The following is a 23,567-nucleotide window of genomic DNA, read 5'->3' as shown; positions in this document are numbered from 1 at the left end:
GGCCGTGGGCTGGCTGGTGGTGCTGCACCGTGCGGCTCCCAGCAAGCCCCCAGCCCAGAGCCCCCCCCCCCCACACTCTGAACAGCACCTCCCCCTCGGGTTCTTATGGATGGGGGGCTCTGCAGGCTGTCCCTGCCCCAAGCGCCGCCCCAGGGCTCCCATTGGCCAGGACCACAGCCAATAGGAGCTGAGGGGGCAGTGCCTGCGGATGGGGCAGCGTGCAGAGCTGCCTGGCCGTGCTTTGCATAGTAGCCAGCGGCGGGGGGGCTTCTGCGAGCTGCTTGAGGTAGGTGCCACCCAGAGCCTGCACTCCTGACCCCTCCTGAGCAGGGGTCCCTGTAAGCGGGGCGTGTGCACAGCCACTCCTGAGAGAGTCAGATGCTGCCCAGCTGGCTAGCCGAGCACCCGCAGCCAGGTTTTATTTCAGCTGGTGGTGCACAGTTGCACCGGCCTCGTGCATGTAACAAACTTTATTCCACTCATAGCTGGAGAAGATTAGAGGGATCATTGGTCCCGAGCCCTGATATCCTGCCCCTGTCCCAGCCCCGATGCCTCCCCACCCTCCGAACCCCTCGGTCCCAGTCTGGAGTGCCCTCCTGCACCCAAATCCCACCTCCCCAGGCCCACCCCAGAGCCCGCACACACCAAGCCCCTCCCTCAGCCCAGAGCCCCCTCCTGCAGCCCCAATCCCTCATCTCAGCCCCACATCAGAGCCTGCGCCCCTGCCAGAGCCCTCGCCGCCCCCAGCCCAGAGCCCCTCCCCACACTCTGAACCCGAACCCCAGCCTGTACCTCGCCCCACACCCAGCCCTCTGCCTCGTCCCAGAGCCCCCTCCCATTCGCTAAGTGCCTCAGCTCCACCCCAAGCCTGGAGCCCCTTCCTGCACCACAACCCCCTGGCCCTACCTCAGAGCCCACCCCCCCTGGAGCCTTCGCCCCCTCCCGCATCCCAAACCCCTGCTTCAACCTGGAGCCCTCACTCGCACCCCGAGGGCCTCATTTCTGACCTGCACCCTCTACCAGAGCATTCACCCCCCCACACACCCCTCACCCCCTGAGTCAGTCCCATGCGAATAGATCGTGGGCTGTCCCGAGAGTACAGACGACAGAACAAAATTCCCGGAGAAGAGACGTCCCTTCCATAGGGTGGTTCAGGGCAGGCACTCGGGCCCCTGCTTTGGGGGCCCCGCCGCAGCTGCCCCAACAGTCCTATGAATGGGACAGTCCCCCATACTGAGATTTGCTCCAGCCTCATCCACAGAGCCCAAGGCGGCCTGGGGGACGGGTCCCGTAGTGGGGGTTGGACTCCTACTCGTTCACCGCAGAGCAGCCCCGCTCACAAGAGGGAGGGAAGAGGTGGGGTGGGGGTGGGACATGGGCAGAGCAGGGGCAGGGTGCTGGTTATCCCAGAGCCTGCTTCCCTCCCCCCTCGCGCCAGGACAGCGTCCAGCCCCTGAATGTCCCCCGCCGCCACCTACTCCGGGGTGGGCAATAATTTTTTGCTGGGGGCCACTTTGGAAATTTTTGAAGTGGCCCTGGGCATGGAGTGGAAGGGGCGGGGCATGGAGTGGAAGGGGCGGGGTATTGAGCAGAAGGGGCGGGGTATTGAGCAGAAGGGGCGTGGCCAAGATATTTCTGGGTTCCCCACCCCCAGACAATGATTGGTCTGGGGGTGAGGGAGTGCCTTTGACCCCACCCCATGTCCCCCAAGGTGCCCATACCTCTGGTGTGGGAGGAGACTTCCCTCGCTCCCCTGCCCCTAGGTCACTTAGGCCTGGGGGCGGGGCAGTGCGCGAAGCCTCCTCCACTCCCCGGGTATGGTTACACTACAGCGCTAATTCAAACTAACTTAGTTCGAATTAGTTAATTCGAACTAAGCTAATTCAAACTAGCACAGCTAGACTTAAAAACTAGTTCGAATTAGCGTTTTGCTAATTCGAACTAGCGCGTCCACACAGAGTGGACCCTGAAGCGGGGTTAAGGATGGCCGGAAGCAGTGCCGGCAGGGCATCAGATGAGGACTTAGAGCGTGGAGCTGCTGTCTCAGGCTAGCCGAGGGCTGTGCTTAAAGGGTCCCGACCCCCACCCCGGACACACAGTTCTCAGGGGGTTTCCTGCTTGCAAACCAGTCCTGGGTTGGAGTGCCCTGAGTGCCCACACTCGGCACATCACAGCACTCGGACATCAGCCCGAATACACTTGCCGCAGGCCCATCTGGGGAGAGGGGTCAATTGGGGAGCTGCAGGAGAGTTTCCACCCCGAGGAGCCCGCAGAGCCACCCCAGTCCTCCCCATTGGGGGCTCGTACCCCATTCCTCCCTCACCACCTTCCACTTACTCCTCCCTAGCCCCCCTTCCTGATGTACAAAATAAAGGACACGTGTGGTCAAAAATAGAATCTCTCTTTATTGAACAAAACTGGGTGAGACTGGGAAAAGGAGCTGGGAGAGGGGAAGAGAGAGGCTGGGAGAGGGGAGGGCAACTACAATGATGAGGGGTTTGAAACAGGTCCCATATGAAGAGAGGATAAAGAGACTGGGACTTTTCAGCTTCGAAAAGAGGAGACGGAGGGGGGGATATGATAGAGGTCTATAAAAGCATGAGTGGTGTGGAGAGGGTGCATACAGAAAAGTTCTTCATTAGTTCCCATAATAGAAGGACTAGAGGACACCAGATGAAATGAATGGGTAGCACGCTTCAAACGAATAACAGAAAGTTCTTCTTCACAAAGCAAATAGTCAACCTGTGGAACTCCTTGCTGCAGGAGGCTGTGAAGGCTAGAACTAGAACAGAGTTTACAGAGAAGTGAGATAAAGTCATGGAGGTTGGATCCATGGAGTGGTATTAGCCAGGGGGTAGGAGTGGTGTCCCTGGCCTCTGTTTGTGGAAGGCTGGAGATGGATGGCACGAGACAAATGGCTTGGTCACTGTCTTCGGCCCATCCTCTCCAGGGTCCCTAGTGTTGGCCGCTGTCGGCATACAGGCTACTGGGCTAGATGGACCTTTGGTCTGACCCAGTACGGCCATTGTAAGCTCAGGGCTCAGGGTCAGGGGTCTCACTGGACCACCCTGATTTTCATGCAAACCTGCTCCTGGGTGGCCAGGCTGGCAGCTCTCCTGCCCTAGACGGCCACTTCCCTGTGCCTAGTGCGGAGGTCGTGGACGAGGTCCACGATGTCTGCACTAGACCAGGCAGGCGCCTGGGAGCCGCCAGCCTGGTCCCGGGAAGAGAGGGAGGGCTGGGTGGCAGCAGGTGGCTGGCTCGAGCCGTGCCAGGTGCAGGGTCTGCTGGCTGGGTACTGGCAGGCTTGCACCTGGCACAGGGGTCCAGGACCGGGAGGGGGGCAGTAGAGTTTCCCTGGTGTTGGCCAGAGTGGCCACCAGGGAAAGCTGGGGAGGGCTAGCCTCCCACTAGTTCAAAATAAGCGGCTACACAGCCCTTAATTTGAACTAGCAAGTTCGAACTAGGCTTAGTCCTCATAAAGTGAGGTTTACCTAGTTCGAACTAAGCGCTCCGCTAGTTCGAATTAAGTTCGAACTAGCGGAGCGCTAGTGTAGCGCCTATGAAAGTTAGTTCGAACTAACGTCTGTTCCCCCCCGCGCCTTGGAGCCCTGCCCTCAGAGCGCCCGCGAGGTGCTTCCTTCCTCCATCCCTTGTCAGCGTTTGTCTTTCCAAAGCGCCCTGTGGCCGTCGCCTTCCAGCAGCAAGAGCGCCAGATTGGATCCGCTGCCGCATGGGCAGAATGGCGAGGCATGGTATCAGCCGACGCTCAGGGCTGTGTGTGTGTGTGTGTGTGTGTGTGTGTGTTTCCGAGAAAAGGTTTAACGTCCGTGTCTTTACTGCTAGGACCGGGGTCCCGTCGCAGAGGGTAGCCAGCAGGCCAACAGACACCCCTTTATAGGAAGAGCTTATTATACCTCAGATTTTAGCTGCTAGGATGCAAAAATCCCTTCGCAGCGGGCAGCCTTGGAAAGACTGAGAGGTGCCCCAACGGACCTGTCACCTGGGAGTGACACAGATCCAAACGCCTAAGCTCTTCCTATACCTGTCCCTTATGACCGGCTGAAGTTCTTTTAAATTGTGCTTGGTTCTGTTACAGCAACTGAAGGAGTCAGGTTAAAAACTTAAACAGTTACAGGTTTATTAAAAAGACTTATAAAAGCATATGGTTACAATGGCTATTGCTCTCTTTCTTAACTGTTAGTAAATACAGATTTTAAAAATAGTTACAAAGAAAATAAAGATAGAAAATAGAAATAATGGTACCAAGGACAGCTTAATCTTTAAAGAGCTCTAAGTCTAAGTGTACACTTAAGACAAAGGACCACATCCAGGTACAATTTTTACCCCTTTCTGTGCCTCTCGACTCCAGCGTGTCAGGCCAGCGCCGGTCTCTCGATTCCTAGGAAAGACAAATACGAGGTGGGCGTCCCCGTAGAACCTCGGGAGATCAAACACCAAACCCGACCAGCAGATAGATGGTAGATTGACGCTCAGAGTAAATGTGCTGCTGGACCCATCTTTATACCCCTGGGGGCCCGTATCCTCTTTCTTATCTTAAGATGCCAAATTGTACTAGTCCGTTTTGTGGCGCCAGTTCTTACAAGCAAGTTTCAAGTTAATTTACACTTGCAAGAGAGAGAACTAAATTGTGAGTACTAGGCATTTTTTTACTGGGTGAGAGATTCCTCCCCCCGCGGACGGCTGTGTGTTCGTATCAATATGGGTTTCAGTCAAGGGCACTCCTCGGCAGCCTCTTGGTCAGTAATTGGCGTATCTCTGTTTACAGCCATTCACGGTCACACAGCCTGGGCCTTCTGCTCTGTGTGCCCTGCATGCTCCAGGCAAGCAAAAAATGGATGTTACAGGGGGGTTCCTGTCTGGCTACACAGGGCCGGCCCGTGTCTCTCTCGCTTCCGTCGGATTCGGTGTGTGTGCGTCAGGGCGGCATGTGCTGTTAATCTTGTGCAGCGCCGGGATGTGTCAGGTTTGCAGCTCGGTCAACAACGGGGCCGTGCTGGAGGGGGCGCTGGAAAGCAAGGCGGCATGTTCCCTTCCCGTGCAGTGCATGCTGAGCCGTCCGTTAGCTCCAGGGCTCCCTCTAAGCGATGGGGCAGCTCCCAGGGGGTTAATCGGCCCCGCCTGGTCAGAGCCAGCAGGTAGCTGAGTGACTGGGTGGGGCTGATTGCTCCCTGGCAAGCCATGCTGCCGCGTAGCTTAGAGGGAACCCTGCTCCACACCCTTGTTGAAATCAAGTGTTCCAGAGAACCCGAGACATGTGGGTCTGGAAGGGACCTGGAGAGCTCTTCTAGTCCAGGCCCCTGCTCTCTTGACGTGACCTGCTGGAAACCTTTCAGTAACAGGACTGTAAACTGGGAACGGCGCAGGGGAGGCAGCGCAGCAGGAAAACGACCTTTAGCAGCCACAGAGCTAAACGATGAACTCCTGAACCGGCTGCTCCGATCGAACCTGGGTCTGCTCTCCTTTACCTCTGTGTAAATCTGGAGTCAATTTCAAAGCGGTCTGGGTGCCTGAGCTGGCCTATGCACTTGTACGTACAGTGGGCCGTGTTTTAAACATGGCACAAACCTACACACAGCCCCAGGACTGGCGCCACCCGGTGAAGACGAAAGCGCTGCACTTGTATTCCCATTGCGTCTGGGAGCTGCGCTGTTCTAGACCTTCTGTTGGCTAGTCTGTCCTCGGCTGGGTCACCTCTCGCCGCAAACAGGGACCAGACTGGCTTCCTTCCGCCCCAGTTCCTTCACTCAGACTGTCTGTCACTTACACAACTGGCTGCTGCGTTCATTGCGCACAGTTGTGCCACGAGACCGCGTCTGGGAAATGACGCTACGAGAACGACCTGCGTCGTGTGTTGCTGTGGGACCGATCTCTGCCGGCCCGGGGAGACGCTCCACGGTTGGAAGTGTTTCTCTCGAGTGTGGGATTCCAAAGAAGTGAAAATGACCGCCTGTGACGGCTGGCTTCCCCATTTCCCATTCCAAGTAAATGAGATGCCAGTCCCGTGAGCGTGCCAGATTCCCGGGCGGGTAAATAGACAGTTTTTATTGATGTGCACTCTTGGGAAGGTGCAACTCCGTGAAGAGGAGCAGCTGGGTGTGATGGGAAGGAAGCAATAAACTCTCACCGCCTCCTGGTCTTGTGTCCTCGCAACCAAATGGGACAGCGTGGCTGCAATGGCAATGCCGAGGCCCCATGCAGGGCCCGGGACAGAGGCCATATTTCTCCAGGGGAAGAAGAGCTTTAACAATGTGCATAAATAGGTCCCTTTGTGTTTTGAGTTGTGCATTGGGGCCCATCAACCTCAAGCCGCCAGCCTGATAAACAAGGCGGCTGGTCCTGCATCATGTTTGTGTCTGTGCCTTTTCATTATGGAGCGGTGCCCTATGGGCCGGGGGCGTAAAGCAATTAAGAGACGCTTTGTAGCGACCGCTCTGAGCTGCCTTAGCGTTTAACGTGGGGCGGGAGGAAGGACTGCACGAGCTTTCCCTCCCCTGGCTCCTGCCAGCCGCTAGCACCCAGCTCTCTTCGGCCTGAGGACTCCCAAGAGGAGGATCTCGCGCGCTCTCTGCTGGGGGCCAGGGCTAAAGGCTTTCCTTAGGGAACGGAGCGGAGTTTCTCCTTTCCATTTTTAGTTCCTGTGGCTGGGCATGGGCCGGAGGCTGGCACGGTGCCATTCAGGGCAATGCTGCGGAAACCCTTTGGCCTGTCACGCTCCCGAGAAGATGGAGCAGCGCGGGGCTGCCCAGGGGAGCAGGGAGGGCCCTGGGCTGTGTTTGACGGAGTCGGAGCACTTTGCTGGTTGGTGCCCACGGGAATGAACGTGAAGGCACGCGTGCAGGTACCGTTCACTGGGGCGGGGAGTCGTTCTAGGCGGGTCTGGCTGGACTGCCCATTAGGTTACTCGGCACCTCCCAGAATCAGACCTTATCTTCAGTCGCTTCTAACTTTGCCGCGCTTGAATTGTTTGGGCTGTTTCCATGCTGTGTGTCTGCCTCGGGCTGGATTGTTGGGTTTGGTTTTGTGAATTTCAGTCAAAACAATTCAGCTGCTTCTGAGAACAAACTACGGGGAGAATGTTCTTTGGGATGTTTCGAAAAGCTCTCCCGCCAACGTGTGTGCGTGTATACGCGTGTGCGCACACATGTACACACACGCACGTGCTTCGGGGCCTATACAACAAAGGGGGGGAGGTAGGTGCCTTAGAATGCGATCCCTAAATTAGGGATGTTAAATCTCAGTTAATTGAATAGTCGAGTAACCTCGTGACGTCTTATTGGTTAGTCGACTATTCTGTAGTCCCCGGAGTAGGGCTGGCAGCCAGTGCGCTCTGGCCCCTCTCCCGAGGAGTCCCCCTGCCACTCCACGCGGGGGGCCAGGCAGGAGCTGGTCCATGAGGGGAGCCAGTTTAAAAACGAGCTCCCCTCGCGGACCGGCTGCCTGTCGCCCAGTGCTGCTGCCTCTGGTCCAGGGGCAGCAGGCCCTGTCTGGGGGCAGCGGGCGGGGGGAGTGGGGGGGAGTGCGCGTAATCTGTAGCATTAACCTGTAAGTGTTTGCTTATCGGATAATCGGTTAATCGAAGCACTATTACATCCCTACCCCAAATCCTGCCCACTAGCCCGGGAGCTGCCAGGCCTGAGGACAGCGATGGCCAACCTAGGCTAGTAAGTGGGCCACATGAGTGCCCATCTGTCATCTCACGGGGCTCCAAGATTGTCCTACCCCAGAGGGTCCCCCGGGAGGGGGGCTGTGCTGATTGAGCTGTGGCAGCGCTGGGATTGGACGCCGAGGGAGTCAGTCAATGCCGGGTGCAGTCAGCACGCACCTCCCTGCCCAGGCCCTTGTTTCTGTGCGTGTCACTTCAGCCACATTGGTAGGAAGGAAGCCACGTGGATGGAAACCTGCAGAATTTGGCAACTTCGCCCGTGGACAGCAGCAAACACGTTGTCCCGTGGGCTGCACGTAGACGCCTGATGGGCCGCGGTTGCCCACCACTGCCATAGGAGATGGAAGGGGGTGCTAAGCCCTGTCCCCCCGGTAAATAGGTGCCTGTCCCTGCCAGATCCACTAACCAGAACCTGCCCAGGGCTGCCCTACGGCGCTGCTTGCTGGTTCGAATTCGTCCCCGCCTTGTTTCAGCTGGTGCTGATGCTCCTTATAAGCTTTTAGCCTAAAAGACATGCCTGGCTGGTGGGCAATCCAGGCTCAGTCCCCCCCCAGCCTGAGGTGCGGCAGGAACATGCTGTAGTGCTGAGTTGTGTGATGGGCTGAGGTGGGGCTCCCTTTGCCGCGCCACTGAGGGGGGGATTGAACCTGGGTCTCCCGCATCCCAGGCAAGTGCTCTGACAGCGGCTGGATGCTGGATGGGAGCTGCTAGGCTCGGCCGCTCAGAGGCTGCCGGACTATCTCCTGCATGGGACTCTGGCGCCTGAAGGTCTGCGTTTTGCCTGGTCCTGAATTGCTTTGGGCTTAGGCAGGAGGTAAGTGTCCAGGTATGTCAAGGGAGGCGGCCATGCACATGCCCCAGGATCTAAACCATAGGCACCGTGAGCGTTTTACAGGGGCACGTTGGGGTGCAAGGAAGTTAGGGGCTTACGGGATTAGGCGGCAGCTACGTGGGAGTTTTGTGGGTCGTGGTGGTGCCATGCGGAGGGACGTAAGCTCCTAACTCTGGGGTTTAGGTGCCTGAGTTGCTTTGTGGATTGCAGCCAGAGAGGCTGAAGGTCCAAAGTGTGTGCAAGGCTGGGTGCCTGTTTTGAGATGTCTGGGGACGAGGGATGTTAAATGTAGATTAATTGGCATCGACTATTGGACTAGTTGATAAGGGGGCCTCTGCCTTTGAAATGTAGTAACAGCTCCAGGGACTGACTTTAATGTCTGGCTCCTGGGCTGGGCCCATTGCTCTTGCCACGGTGATGGGCTACAGCCATCTGCCTTCTGGGAACACCTTTGTTTCTGTGCAGATGGAATGTGTGAGAAACAATTGTGATGGGGAGTCGGGCGCTTAGAACGTGGCACAAAACTTCAGAGCTCCTCCAGCTCAGAGCATGTGGCTCCTCACATCTCCGGCTGAGGTGAATAAAAGGGTTGAGTCTAATGCAGAAGGAGCTGGGGACAGAGACACAGAAAAGTCCTGTGGGGGGAAGTTCTAGAACTAACGTAACTTAGGAAGCGTGGGTTGAGGTTTGTATTTGGGAGGACCTACATTTGGATGTTCTCTTGGGTGTGTATGTGGGGAGGGAAGCCGCCACCTCCTTATACCAGCGTATGTGTCCCTGAGAGGCAGAAATTGGGAACTTTTGGAGCCCTAACTCACAGTAGGGATGTAATCGGATTAACCGAGGAGCCTGGGCACGCAGGCTCCCGCCCTGCTCCCGGGGACCCAGCTGCCACCCTTGCTGCTGGTTCTATCAGAGTCCGCAGCGCGGGAGTGGCTGCCGGCTCCCTGGGAACAAGGCGGGAGCCGAGAGCCAGTACGCACTGGCTCCCTGGGAGAGGGGCAGCAGGCAGGAGCCGTCATGCACCAGCTCTTGGGGAGCCGGCTGCTGCCCCATGCGACTGCCTCTAATACAGAGGTAGCAGCTTGGAGCCGCAGCTGGCTCCTTTGGAGCAGGGTGGGCAGGCGGGAGCCGGAACTGGCTTAAAAGCTGTCTCCCAGTGCACATCATCTGCCGGGGAGCTGGCGGCCGCCCCACTCTGCAGATGCGTGTGACTGCGGAAATAGTCCTGGTTACCCAGTTACCTGCTTTTTCACTTTCTTAACCCCCTGTGTGCAAATTCCCAGGCAAATGGTTTTTAGCCTTTTCCTGACCCCCCTCCCTCCCCGCCCTTCCCTTTCTGACAATGGCTTATGTGTTCTCTGCCTCGCACAGGACGTCGTCCCTGCGCTGGAACACCGGCACCAAGGAGCGCATGCTGATCAAGGTGACGGACCGGGAACCCAGCTTCCTCGTGCACCAGGGCAACGGCTACTCCACCGACAACCAGCAAGGGACCCGCTCCCGGCGGCCGTCGGGCGGCCAGCAGTCTCCCAACCTGCAGACTTTTGCCTCTGACTCGGACAACTCCGTCTTCTTCCCCGAGAGGAAGCAGTCTCCCTTCTTGAAAAGGGCCGACCACATGGGCAGCTGCTCCCCGCTGCTCGGCCGGGGAGACTCCTTCTGCTCCCCGCTCCAGGCTCAGCACCGGAAGCACTCGAACGAGTCCCAGCCGTCCTCTCCACGCTATGCCTACGAGCCCCCCTTGTACGAGGAGCCCCCCATGGAGTACCAGGCCCCCATCTACGACGAGCCCCCCGTGGACATGCAGTACGAAGCCAGCGGGAACTACAAGGCGGGCTCCCCCCAGAAATCACCCATCCGGAAACCCCACCCCTTCCTGCAGTCGCCCAAGCAGGGCCCCAACTCTCCCTACCAGCAGCTGGTGCTGACCAAACAGAAATGCCCCGAGAGGTTCATGAGCCTGGAGTACAGCCCCGCCGGCAAGGAGTACGTCAGGCAGTTGGTTTACGTGGAGCAGTCCGGTTCCAGCCCCAAGCTGAAAACAGGCCTGCGACACAAATACTCCCCCAACCCCATCGGGGGCTCCTACTCCCTGCAGCACAGCCCCTGCCTGGCGAGGGATCAGCGCCTGGAGATCAAGTCTGGGGACTACAGCAGCATGGAAGGGGCTGACTTCCGGCACAGCCAGTCGGGGAGCCAGGCCTCCCAGGGGGAAGACTCCATGTCTTGGTCCAGCCAGCAGGACACCATGTCTTCTACAGGGTACTCGCCTAGCACTCGGAAGAGGAAAAGCAGGAAGCCCTCCCTGTCCCATGACCCCACTGCCTCCTCGACGGACGGCTCGGGGGACCGGGAGGCGCTCGGCGAGCAGCTGATGGTGGAGGAGAGGCCCCCGGCCGGCACGAACCGGCCCCAGATGAACCGCACAGAAAGCAGATCCGTGGAGGCTGAGGCCATGCGGGGCTTCCAAGAACCCTTCCTGGCCCAGGCCCGGCTGGCGTGGGAGGCGCAGCAAGCCCACTACCACATGAAGCAGCGGAGCAGCTGGGATTCCCAGAAGGATGGCTCAGGCTACGAGAGCGATGGCGCCCTGCCTTTACCCATGCCTGGCCCCGTGGTGCGGGCCTTCAGTGAGGATGAGGCCCTGGCTCAGCAGGACGGCAAGCACTGGAAGAGGAATACCTTTGAGAAGCTGGGCTTCCCCCAGATCCTGCTGGAGAAGAGTGTGTCCGTGCAGACCAACCTGGCTTCTCCAGAGCCCTACCTGCATCCATCTCAGGTAATACGCCCGGCAGGGCAGGGCAGGGTTCGGTGGCCTGATCTCAGGGGCCCGTCCCCGCGGTGACATTGCTTCCTGGCACGGCACCTGCTCTGTGAGGTACGCTGCCCCCCGCTCACGGTGCAGCCCTCACCATGGCGTTATAGCCCCATGGGGTCCTCAGGGTTCCCGCCTGAATCACAGCCTTTGCGGGGCCGGCCAGTGCACGTGGGCGCAGCGCTGCACGGGTCTCTGGGAAAGGCGCACGACTCTGGCTAAGTCATGACCTAGTGTCGGACCCAGGGGGTGCTCTGGATCCCGTGCAGGGCTGTGCCTCAGAGTAGCCTGTCCGGGGCTGGCGTATAGTGTCTGTAGCCCGCTCGGACTCTAGCGGGGACCCCCCGACAATCCCATGCATCAGTAGCGGCTGCCATGGGAATTACTGACCGAGACGGTCGGTGGTTCTGCCTGGTGCTCAGCTCTGCATTATGTCCTGCCAGCAAAGGCCTCTGGCTGGATTCGCCATTTCTCCTTTCCTGCACCATTCCCAGCCCTGCTGTCACTGGGCTAACAGGAGGGCATGAGCAGCTGTCAGCTCCAGCTGCTCCAGCAGGCGTGGGGACGATGGGTTAAGTGGGAATAAGATGCCTTGGCTGCCTCTTAGCAGCTGCTAGCAGGCCGCTGTGGCATTGGCCTTCCCAGCTTCCTTGGAATTTCCAGAGCCGACTCCTTCCTGTTCTCTCGGGGCAGAGAAGCCCCCCAGCGCAGAGATCTTCTCCATCGCCAGGAAGGCAAAGCCTCGGGCTCTTAACTGGCCACGGGGCTGATCTGCTCCCACTGAGACCCTTGGAAAAGTGGCCACTGACCTCACTGGGCGGAGGGTCTAGCAGGAAGAAACTGCTCCTGAGACACTCCAGGCCGGTGGTTTTCCAAGAGCAGTCCACGGACCACCAGTGGGCCATGGCCGCCTCACTGGTCCGTGGTGGGCGCTCACCCTCCTCCTTCCCCATGCAGCGGGGGGCCTGCGTTGCTGCTGCTGCCTTGTGGTTGGCGTAAAGCCGAGAGGCTGCAGCACCAGCTCCGGCCAGCAGGCGGGGAGGTGAAGAAAGCAAACGCCACCCCCCTCGGCCACGGAGCCACACGCGGAGGAGCGCTGCTGCCACGGAAGAGCAGCGCCACCCTCGGTTGGTCCCGCTGGGCAGGCGGCAGGTTGGGCTGCGCGGGCCTCGGCTGGGCAGGGCCGGCTCTTGTGGTGCGCAAGCGACTGGCGCCGCACCCTTCCCTGGCGGCATGTTGGGCTGCACCGTGCCCAGCCGTGGTGAGAGGAGGTGATGCTGAGACTAAGGACCCTGCACACACAGGAGACAGGTGGGGGCTTGGGGCCCTTTGGGGCTTTGTGCCGATGGGGACTCAGTCTGGGGGGAGGGGCCGAGCCGCTGCCATGGAGGGGACCCCTGTGGGACCCCCTCCCCTGCAGGACTGGACACCCCAGGGTCACCTACCCGCCCACCCCCACCTTGCGCCACGCCCAGCCTCCCTGACCCCTGCCCCGCCATTTCCATGAACCCCCCCAGCCACCTTGACCTCAGCTCTATTCCCAGGGGCGCCCTGCCCCCCATCTCCCATAACCCCCTCAGCCACTCTGCTGCCCAGCGTTAGCCCCAGCCACTCCCTGCCGCTGGCCAGACACCCTACCCAAGCCTGCTTCTGCACCCTCCCTCCTGGCCAGACTCTGCACCCTCTCTGCACCCCCACCTCCCTCCCCGATCCTGCCCCCCATCCCCATTGCACTCACTGGCCACTCTGTCCCACACACTGAACTCCTCACTTTTCTTCCCACCGCAGAGCCTAAGGGGATCCATAAAATCCACTAACTCCAGAACCTCGGAAAAGCAAATCTGGCCTATGGGAAGCCCTGAACCTCAATCCTTCCTGTCCCTTCCCTTCCCTTCGCCCCATGGGGGCTGGCGCACCAGAGGAGCGAGGTGTCTCGGTTGGGGACCACATCAGTGAGGGTTGCGGGTTTTGGGAGGAGGGTTTTTGCTTCTCACCTGTGAGGTCCCTCACTGATTTTTCTGTGGGTCAGTTGGAAAGTTCCCACCCCTGCCATAAACAAAGAAAACATTGAAACCTTTTGTGTTCGACATAAACTAATATTTTACCTTATTGAAAATGAAGTTTGAGAAACTAACATGAGAAAGTTAAAATGCTTCATCTGTGTAATCATTTCAATTAAACCAGGCTCCCCAGCTGCAGCACTAGGAAAATGGCTTGGGTGTAATTACGTCATTAACAGCGAGTTTCTGTTAGCGACGGGTGGTCCGCGGAAAGGTTTGCATGGAGCCAGGTGGTCCCCAGGCCAGAACGTTTGAAAACCGCTGCGCTAGACCAGTCTGTGAAAGGCTGCGCTAGCGATGAGTAAAGGGAAACTATAAAGCGTTTCGAACCGGAGACCCGGATTCTTTGGTCGGTGGGACTAATGCACTTATTAAGGGTGTCAAATTGCGGTTATCTGGCTAGTCGTGCAGTCAATACAATTGTATCAACTACGCAATTAGTCGATATGGGACCGTTCTGCAGAGCCACAACGGGGGTAGCTCCAGGAGCCGGCTGGCCCAGGACTGAGCAGTCCCAGCTCATGCTGGCTCCGGGAGCCACCCACGCTGCAGCCCTGCATGTTAAATGTAGTAAGAGCCTGGGCGCAGAGGCGCAGCGTCCCGGACCAGCGCAAGCCAGGACTGCTTGATCCCAGCTCGCACTGAGTCCAGCAGCCCCTGTTCGCGGTGGCCAGCCTGGGGGTTCTCTGGCTATGGTCTGTACAACGCCCAGCCGAGAGGGGGCCGTCGGATCGGGGGATACGTTTAAAAGAATCCGTCAACATGATCTGATCTGTGGAGAAAATCTGAAAAACAACCCCTGCTGGAAACGTGGGCTTCATTTTAGCTGGTGTGTATTTCCAGGCTGGTTTCAGAACGGTTCAAAGATTCCTGCCGGAGCATTTCCGCAGTTCGGAAAACCCGTTCGTTGGCCCACCACGGTCGACACTGCTCTTTGGAGCTGGAAGCAGCCCAGCTGGGTTCCACTTTGTGCCCGCACACAGGCTTGTTGTCGGCTGCTGAGAGGGCTGGGCGGGTGCCAGCGATCTGTCTGTGAAAAAAGAAGCCCATTAAAGCGTTCTCTTGTGAGAGAAGAGAGGCTGGGTCTGAATAAAGGCCTGGGTCTTGCAAGGAGACCGAAAAGAAATGATCAGTCATGGCTTGGAGCCCTGGACAGCATCTCTTTGCGGGTCACTGCTGCAAGGAAGAATTCTGGGTGCGTGCTCCTTTTATTGCTTCTTGATCCATAATGAGGGTCCCGAACGGTGTTTTCAGGAGCTGTGGTTTCTGCTTGTTTTTTAGCGTAGAAACGTGGCGCCAGCTTCCTGAAAGAACTCAGCCCAACCGGTGCCTTGGAAACCCCTAACAACGGAGGGGACCAGGCTCTCCAAAGAGTACCGCTTTCGTTTAGATCTGACGGTCAGCTGGGCAGAGGTCAGCCAGCTCCCAGTGCTCTGAGGGGGAAAGGTGAGCACGGAGCATCTTCTCTCCCTTGTCTTTCCTGGCAGAGTCCCTGGATTGCTAGAGCTAGAGAACCAAGAGGATGTTGGCAGTGCCACCCGAGGGAAGCCTGAGCCATTGCAGGTTCTAGGGAACTAAGGCTCACGCAGGCGCTTAGGCCAGCTTCCAGATAATTCCTTTGTGGGACAGTCACAGTATAGTCCAGCTCGTTCAAACTTGCTTGGGTTTTTGTCCGAGTTAAACATGGCATTCAAAGTAAATATTTTTTGTTAAAAGATTCGACCTCCTGCCCCTTCAATTCAGAGCTGGGGGAGACCTCCAATGCAACCGGAAGGACTAGATTTTATAAGCTCTCTTCCAGCCCTCTTTCAGCATCTTGTAGATGCAGGAAAGAGCACACGCTCATCTCTCTGTCTGCAGGCCACCTTCCAGCCCAAGAACCCATAAGTGTTAATGTAGGGCTAGTGCCCAAGGTGCCCCCATGGCTAGCCAAAGAATTAAAATAGCCCCAGCTACTGCAGAGTGACAGTTGTCAGCATAAGGACACCTTCAGACAAGTGTGCCAAGAAAGTACAATGTAGAATTTCCATGGGGGATACAGACAGGGTGAAATGATTTTCTGGTCGCACGTCCAGCACTAGGACACAGAATATTGTACTGTCCTCAGAGTCGCTAGACTGGTCCCTCAGTGTCTGTTCCACCAAGGCGTGAGATAAAGGACTTTTCATTTCTGTGACTCCCATATTGCTCCATTTTCCAAAGGGTTTATCCTTCAGCTACCTGGGCTTGTATCTCCAGGTATGGGACTTGTTTGTTTGTGCCCATGTGGTTTGAGATCATGGACCATTAAAAACTGTCACTGGTTCTTCATTTGACAGTCCTCATTCGCTTTCACAGGGGCCATGTAAATAGCACTGCTGCTGGTCCAGGATTGATGGGTAAGACCAGGACCGATATAACCTTCATTCCCTGAAGCTACTGTGTGTCTGCAGCAAAATGAGATATGCCTCAAAGCAATTGATCCAAAGGCCTCCACTCCCCACCGGCTGAGCCGATGATAAATGCCAGCGACGAAAGTGAATCTGTCCAGAGTTTGGAGAGAAACGTGCAGCCGTGGTTTTGGAGGTGAAGCCTCATTTCCAAACTGCTTCCTTACCCATGGGGAGAGCCCAGCCTGGGGTCACAGCCACGGATGTACGTAGGCCCATGCAGTTGCCCCCACGTGAAGATGCGTGTTGATGTGCTAGAGGCACCTTATAAGGTGGAAAAAGTGGCTGCCTACTGCTTAGGTCACGACTTACGTGGGACCTCTTGAGTGACTGGATCTTTCAGCAGTTCTCAGATTTCTGTTAGCACAGAGAGACTTAGATCATAGCATGTCTTCATCCACAGGCACCCACCTGCTCAGATAACCTGCCTTTCTTCAGCCTGCATCCTGCATGTTTGCCATTCAAATCATCTGGCCCCCCAGGTAATTTCCCAGACGGCCAGCCCCCAGGAGACATCCCGTTAAGAGGTCAGGTGGAGGGAGTGCCTTGGAAGGGGCCACCACCAACGAGTAAGGGGCAGGTTCATATGAGGAAGGCGATGGAAAGACGCTGACTCTGCCTCTTCGGGTGCTCTTGCTGTCGAGCGTCATGGAGCCAGGATTCCGGTGGCATCAGCTGGCCAAAGCTTTTGCAGCTTAACGTGTGTGGATGGGCTTCTTGCGGAGCTGTTTCCTCTCTTTATAACTAGACCACTCTCAGGTGGCCTGAGAGGAGGTCACCCTGCCCCTTCTGTCTCCTTATTTCTTTGCCTGCCCCCTCTCTCCCCCCCGACCAAAGTGCTAGGATCATGCATGAAATATGCTACCGTGTCCTTAACGAGACACTCCCCTTGCCCCATCCATGCGTGGCTCTCGCTTTCGTTTCTGATCGTGCCAGCTCTACTGCTCACCCCACCAATCCCTTGCCGCCTCTCAAAGACAGACGACAAAACGATCGGTAGCTTTCCCCTGAGATGCAGCTCTCCAGCGGGAACCCTACATTCCGCTAGGGAATGGGGAAGCAAAGAACGAGCTGAGATGAATATTCTGGGTCAGAAGTGTTCTGGTTAAAGGGCTCGGTGCACCTCTGGCCCGTCTCCCAGAGCCCTCTTGGGTGTCAGCCCTCGTGCCTTTTCCTCTCTGGGGTGCAATTCTCCCACCAGCAGACCAGATGCATGGCCACCGCACCGAGTATGGTTCATGTTACCCACAGGTCCCACTGTCGTCGGCACCTGCCATTCTTCCCTTCTGGAGCGTGTGACCCGTGGTGACTATAGTGATCCCACAGTCTCCTAGCACCAGAGAAGTGGTTAATCTTACCAGTGGGAACACGGCATGGAGGGGAAAAGATTTGAGAACAGCAAGCCACCGATACCTTTGTGCATCTTACCCTATTGTCTCCTCCTTGCCTAAATACTCCTCAGCGACCACCTCCCCGGGGAGGGACTAGGCATCCTTTCTCTAGGCAGGGCTCTTATCCGTTCCAGGGCTGTTCACCCTACTCGTCAACAGAGAGACAAACAAATCCGTTCTGTGTAACTCAGCTGGTGCCGCTTGCTCCACTCATCTGAAGTGGGTTGTGCCCATGAGAGTGCACGATACTGTCTATACTCTGCTAGCCTCTAAGGTGCTACAGGACCACTCGGTTTTTAAAGTTTTTTTTAAGTCACAGACGAACACGGCTGCCCCTCTGAGCCTTTTCAACAAATGTCTGCCAGTATAATTGCTTGTGCATTTTCTCTTAACCGCCCTTGAGTGTCTCCTGCGAAGGGGGGTCTACCTTGACATTCTTTCTGCTTGTTTTCTTTATAGTTTGTGATTGAACTTAACCACGGCTTTCAAACATTGAACATCCGGGTGACCGGCTCTCCTGCAGCACACACACGTTCCTACAGGGCAGCGCTGTACAAGGGCAGCGTACCTGGAAGATCCAGAGAGCTGGCCCCAGTGAGTCGAGTCACAGAAGGCCACAGAAGTCGTGGTCTGACACGGATGTTTGGGCCATGGTACTGCAGCAACACAATTCACTGTTGTCACATACAGTTGTTGCAGTGAGCACAGTGCAACAGCTCCATTTGCCTGTGATTATTTTGTGGCCCATGTAGTTGTAAAATCTTTCTCCTTTCCCCATCCTAAGCCCTGCCTAGCCACTGGCTTGCCTAGCCTGTTGGCTCTAGACTACTTTCCCAGTGTCTCTGTGCTATGTGGCCTGTGTCTGGAAGCAGCCTTGTGTTCTGCGCTCTGCTCACTGTACCAGCTGGGGCCAGGCAGAGCAGGAAGAATTCTGGTCAGACTGGAGGACTTCCTAAGGACCCTATGGGTATGACTAGACTACACGGCTCCGTCGACGGAGCCATGTAAACTAGTTTACCCGGCATAGGCAAAGAAGCGGGGATTTAAATAATTCCTGCTTCATTAAAATAAACATGGCCGGCGCGCTGTGCGGACGATCAGCTGATCCGGCACAGCGTGGCAGTCTAGATGCGGATCTGTCGGCTGGGGAAGCCTTTGCCGACAGATCCTGTAAACCTCGTTTCATAAGGCATAAGGAATCGGTTGGCAAAGGCTTCCCCAGCCGACAGATCTGCGTCTAGACTGCTGATCGTCGGCACAGCGCGGCGGCCATGTTTATTTGAATGAAGTGGGGATTATTTAAATCCCTGCTTCTTTGCCTATGCCGGGTAAACTAGTTTACATGGCTCCGTCGACAGAGCCGTGTAGTCTAGACATACCCTATGTGATTCTGTGATCTCCGTTATCAGTGGAAACCCAAGCAGAGAAGTCTCCAGCCCAAAGGAGCTGGTGCTTGTGCTGTTTTCAGAACGGCTCTGCCTTGATCTTTCTCCGCTTAACGTCCCAGGCAGCCTCGTGCTGTGGTTGCTCTGCGCTCGGTGGCATGGATAAAGCACACGCAGGACACAGAGGCCCACCCAATCCGCTGCTCTCCATGGGCGTGAGGAGATGAAAGTTGCCAAGTGATGAGAACATCGGTGGTCGGCTGAGGAACTCGCTGTCCACTTGATTTAGTTAAGCAATAAGGGTAACTTGAGGCGTGTTTACAAACTCTTTCTTTCGGTACAGTACAGCCGAGGGGGACAGAAATCTCAACACACTAGCAGATGTACCCGGCATTGCCTGGGTCCTTAGCGCAAATCATGTTTGCTTTTTGGAAAACGACGCCTGTGCATGTTCATCTTCCTTAAATCGTGGCTCTGGGGTGGGCTGGGGCTGAGGGGTTCAGGATGCGGGGGAGAGGACACTCCCAGACCTCTCGCCGCAGCAGCTTGGGGCCATGTGAGAAGCGCCCCTCAATGGCTGCTTCAGTTCCAGCAGACACAGCCAGGGCAGGGGTGCATGTCCCACCCGGGGCAGGTCCAAATTCATCTGCCCCCTGCGCTCCCTAGCCAGAGTGAGGGATGCAGCAAAGTGCACTTTCCCCTCACTCCCAGACACAGGGGAACAGCCAGCAATATCCCTGTATGGATTGGGGTGGGAGGAGCTTTAACCTTCCCTAAAGGGATCCTGGGGGTGGGAAGCTCAGGGCTGGGGGTGCGCCCCCAACCAGCCTCTCACCTGCTTGGTGATTCTCTCTCTTTTCTGTCTGGTTTGATGAGCAGCAGTCCCATTCCAGGCCCATCCCATTGTCCTGGCCCAGCCCAGCCCTGACCTTGCCTACCGGACGTGGTGCTCCTAGCTCTCACCGCTCAGCAGGGGTCCTTGGAGAAACAGACAAACCCCCCGACCCTCAAAGAAGAGGAGATTGATTAGTCCTGGGTCTGAGTGGGGGAGTCGAGCCGGCTGGTGCGGCGTGTGTGTAATGGCATCGCCAGCGTCGCATTCAGGAACTTGTGCACAGATGGGGGCAGGATGCAGGATTCAGGCTGGAGAGAGGATGGGGGGGACGCTGCCAAACCTGCCTCCAAACCCTCCAGCGCCAGTATCTCTGACAGCCTGTCCCTCGGCTCCATCTGGAGCCTCTGCCATCGTGCTAATTGGATTCTTATTGAGCACGTGAATAGCCGCCTCCGTCCAGGGCTCGGCGTCCCCGTGGCAACGCGCCCCAGCCGGGCATCGGGTGCGCGGTAGCTGGCGAAACGGCAGCGCGCTGCCTTGTGAGTTAGACAGCTCAGGGCTGGGCTAGGTCTGTTTAATCTAACTAGCTCTGCCTGGCCCAGCCCAGGCCCGGCGCCCTAGCCCCCCGCACTGGAATTGCAAGGATCCTCCATGGGGAGTCACCGAGAGGCAGCCATAGGACGCAGGCCACCGTGCTACAGAGAATGGTAGGACCAGGCCCAGTCATGAGTAGCCCTGGCCGGTTTGTAGCAGCCAGTTCCTCTGACACAAGTAGTATGTGTGCACCTGGAAGAGATGCATTGACAGCAGATCTGACTGAAACATTAAGTGGCCAGGACATGGTCAGTTTCCTAGGGGATAGATAGTAACCCGCGGGGAGGCTTCCACCCCCCCTTGGTCTGATCTAAATTCTCTCCTCAGCCAACCCCAGCGCTCGCCAGATTTAGGGACGGGCGTGCGAGGACAGGACCAGTGAGTAAAGGGGAACCTGCTGACAGCGTATTTGAGAGAGACAAGATGGGAGAAGTAATATTGCTGAGTGGACCAACTGCTGTGGCGGAGAGAGACACGTTTTCACACTCAGGCCACGCTCTTCACAAGGCAGCCGGAAGAGAGTGTTGAGCGCAGCCTGCAAGGAACCATTGGAGATGAATATCAGAGGGGCAGCCGTGTTAGTCTGAATCTGCAAGAACAACGAGGAGTCCTGTGGCACCTTCTAGACGAACAGATTTATTGGAGCAGAAGCTTTTGTGGGCAAAGACCCACTTCGTCCAGTAGGTCTTTGCCCACGAAAGCTTATGCTCCAATAAATCTGTTCGTGTCTCAGGTGCCACAGGACTCCTCGTTATTCGACATGAAGTGGCCCATGGACACCCCTCCAGTCACAAGGAGAAAGGGCGGAACCGGGCGCTGGGCACTGGGTTGAAGTGGGCTAGAGAGCTCTGAATCCAGTGTCTCTAGTCAGTGTGTGAGTTTCAGTGTCCAGCACGGGTCTGGCTAAATCCCAGGCTTGTCTCTTGCAGGGGCTGTGCAGGGGTCCTGGGAGGATGAGGCCTCAGAGGTCAGACAAAAGCAACTGCACTCTCTGACCTCTCCGGCCTCATCCTCCAAGGCCACCTGCCCAGCACCTTCAAGAGCCCAGCCGCGGCGTAATGAGAGTTGGCGCAACAGAGTTTTGGCAGAGAAATAAAACCTCTGGCTGAAAACCTGACACGTATCTGGAACTGGGAGGGCTTAAAATAAGCTCTTCGCAAGGGACAGGTTATCCCGCCAAGGCCTGCTCTAGGCGTCTTGCACCGTCCTCTGAAGAATCTGGTGCCGACCACAGTTAGAGATGGATGCAGGGCACAACAGACCGTGGGTCTGAGCCAGTCTGGAAATCCAGGGTCCTGTCAATCCCCTCCACGTCCCTAAGGCAGCTGCTGCCTGGGTGTCCCTCCTCCCTAGCAGGCGCACGTAGCTGTGTTCTCCTGGCTCCGTCTTTTAAACCCTGCTGCGAGGGGCCTAGAAGCCCAGGCAGACGGGAGCTCTGTGGCCCGGGGATGTGGGCTGGGACTAGGATTCCCAGGTGTCCGGTTTTGAGCCGGACTGTCCGGTATTTGAGGGTTCTGTCTGGGAAACAAATTGAGAAAATACTGGACATAGAAATGTCGGGTACTTTCTAACCAAGTAAGTTTGATTATTCTCATGAGTATCAGTACGTAGTTGCGTACTGCCTGGCTGCTAGACATGCTCACGCTGCGTCAGTGTGCCTACCGGCCAGGCAGTACACAGCTATGCAGGAGAGAGGAGGGGGGCGGAGCTGGGGCGGGATGAATCCCCGGGGCCAGACTCGCCCATGTGCCCCGCCGGGACCGTGCGTGGGACAGGCAACACCCCGGGATCTATGTGCACCTGGGCCAACCCCGCTCCCTGCCAGCCAGTTCTCCCCTCCCCCCCCTCCCGGCCAGCCCCGTTCCCCACCAGCCGGTTCCCTCCTTTCCATCCCGGCCAGCCCCTCTCCCCCCCGGCCAGCCCTGCTCCATAGAATCATAGAACCATAGAGCTGGAAGAGACCTCAGAAGGTCATCAAGTCCAGCCCCCTGCTCTAGGCAGGACAAATCCCGACTAAATCAACCCAGCCAGGGCTTTGTCAAGCCGAGACTTAAACACCTCTAGGGATGGAGACTCCACTACTTCCCTAGGGAACCCATTCCAGTGCTTCACCACCCTCCTAGGGAAATAGTTTTTCCTAATATCCAACCTGGACCTCTCCCATTGCAACTTGAGACCATTGCTCCTTGTTCTGCCACCTGCCACCACTGAGAACAGCCTCTCGCCAGCCTCTTTGGAACCACTGTCTGGTTTCCCCCGCCCCGGCCAGCCTCGCTCCCCCCAACCCCCTCTCAGCCAGCCCTGCTTCCCTCCCAGCTGGTCATCCTCCCCCCCCCCAATCCCGTTCTGAGATCATGTGTGTCCAATATTTTTTTGAAACCCATCTGATAAACCTCGCTGGGACCCCTAGTCTGTGCTCCTCAACCCCTGGCCATTCTGCCTGTGCATGTTTGAGACGATTGGATGCAAATGACTGTAGAGCTGTGTGTGACAGGCTGCACCCTGCCCCGGGAAGGGCGAGTGCTAGCCAAGGGTTATATCCACCTTGAGTGGAGAACGCCCTCCGAGATTGAAATCCTGACATTTCACGTTGCTGCTGTTGGGTGTCATCTGGCGTTTGGTTTTCCTGCAGTAGCCCCTGGAGAACAGGGCCCTATCATCCCAGGCACAGTACAAAATACAGCCCCTGTCTCAGAGCTTGCACTCAAAGAGGGAGGAGACACACGGAACCGATAGACAAGACTTGTCATAAAAACCAGGTTAGTCTCGCTGGATCAACTGGTGGGATGGAGGAAATTTAAATATCCGATAACAGTGTTAATAGTTTGGAAAGGAATAAAACCCTCAAACCAATATTAAAACGTATATTTGAAGTGAGAAGAAAACATGATCACCATTCTGCCTGGTACCAGACAAACCACAAACACTGCAGAAGTAGTCTGGAGCAAAGCAATGGAAAGGCACGCACATCAAGAATTTAGGATGATATCTGTTGGAAAGAAGGGACCTACACACAGAGTATAGTCTATCAACTGTTCGTATTTCTATTAGGTGCTCTTTGTTCTCCCCATCCCATTCCACAAGGAAAAAGAGGAACTCTAAAAAGCAGGCAATTAAACAGTACAAAATAAAATACTTGTTATGTGCTGCATGTAGTTAACTGTGGGACTCACTGCTGCAGGATAATAGTGGGGCATATAGCTGTGTGAATTTCACTGTTTGTTTGTTTGTTTGTTTGCATCTTCCCACCAGTGGAATGCTCCGGTTGATTCGTCCTGGCTCAGCCAGCAATAGTCAGAATCCTCACGTGCCTCTCCCTTCAGTGAGAGTATTAAATATTCCTGAGCAGGTTTATAAAAGGGGGCGTGGTGCCTCAGCCCCTTCCGTGCCTTGCAACTGCAACCAGCTGCATGGATGGGGAACTGCTCTGGGGTGCTCCCGGATCTGTAACTTTAGCTGATGAATCGATGTATTGTTAGAATGTGAGCTTATTAGACACGTAAGCGTTTAGTATTAGGTTCAGTTAGCTGGAGGTC

General features: G+C 56.6%; 1 protein-coding gene across 7 annotated transcripts in view; it reads left to right on the top strand.

Moving 5' to 3' along the window:
- ARHGAP39 (Rho GTPase activating protein 39) overlaps positions 1-23,567 on the top strand; it is a 360,347-nt gene that overhangs the window by 230,553 nt on the left and 106,227 nt on the right. For all 7 annotated transcript variants that reach the window (XR_012901161.2, XM_075919971.2, XM_075919969.2 and 4 more), the window contains one exon: positions 9,894-11,301. Coding sequence is in view for 6 of the 7 variants with exons in the window: in XM_075919971.2 (XP_075776086.2) it covers positions 9,894-11,301 (1,408 nt within the window). In the remaining variant the exon portion in view is untranslated. The remainder of the gene's footprint in view (positions 1-9,893; positions 11,302-23,567) is intronic.

Source organism: Pelodiscus sinensis, chromosome 2 (assembly GCF_052426305.1).
Source record: "Pelodiscus sinensis isolate ZL-2025 chromosome 2, ASM5242630v1, whole genome shotgun sequence".
Classification (NCBI taxonomy): Eukaryota; Metazoa; Chordata; order Testudines; family Trionychidae; genus Pelodiscus; species Pelodiscus sinensis.
This window is presented reverse-complemented; position numbering and strand designations above follow the sequence as displayed.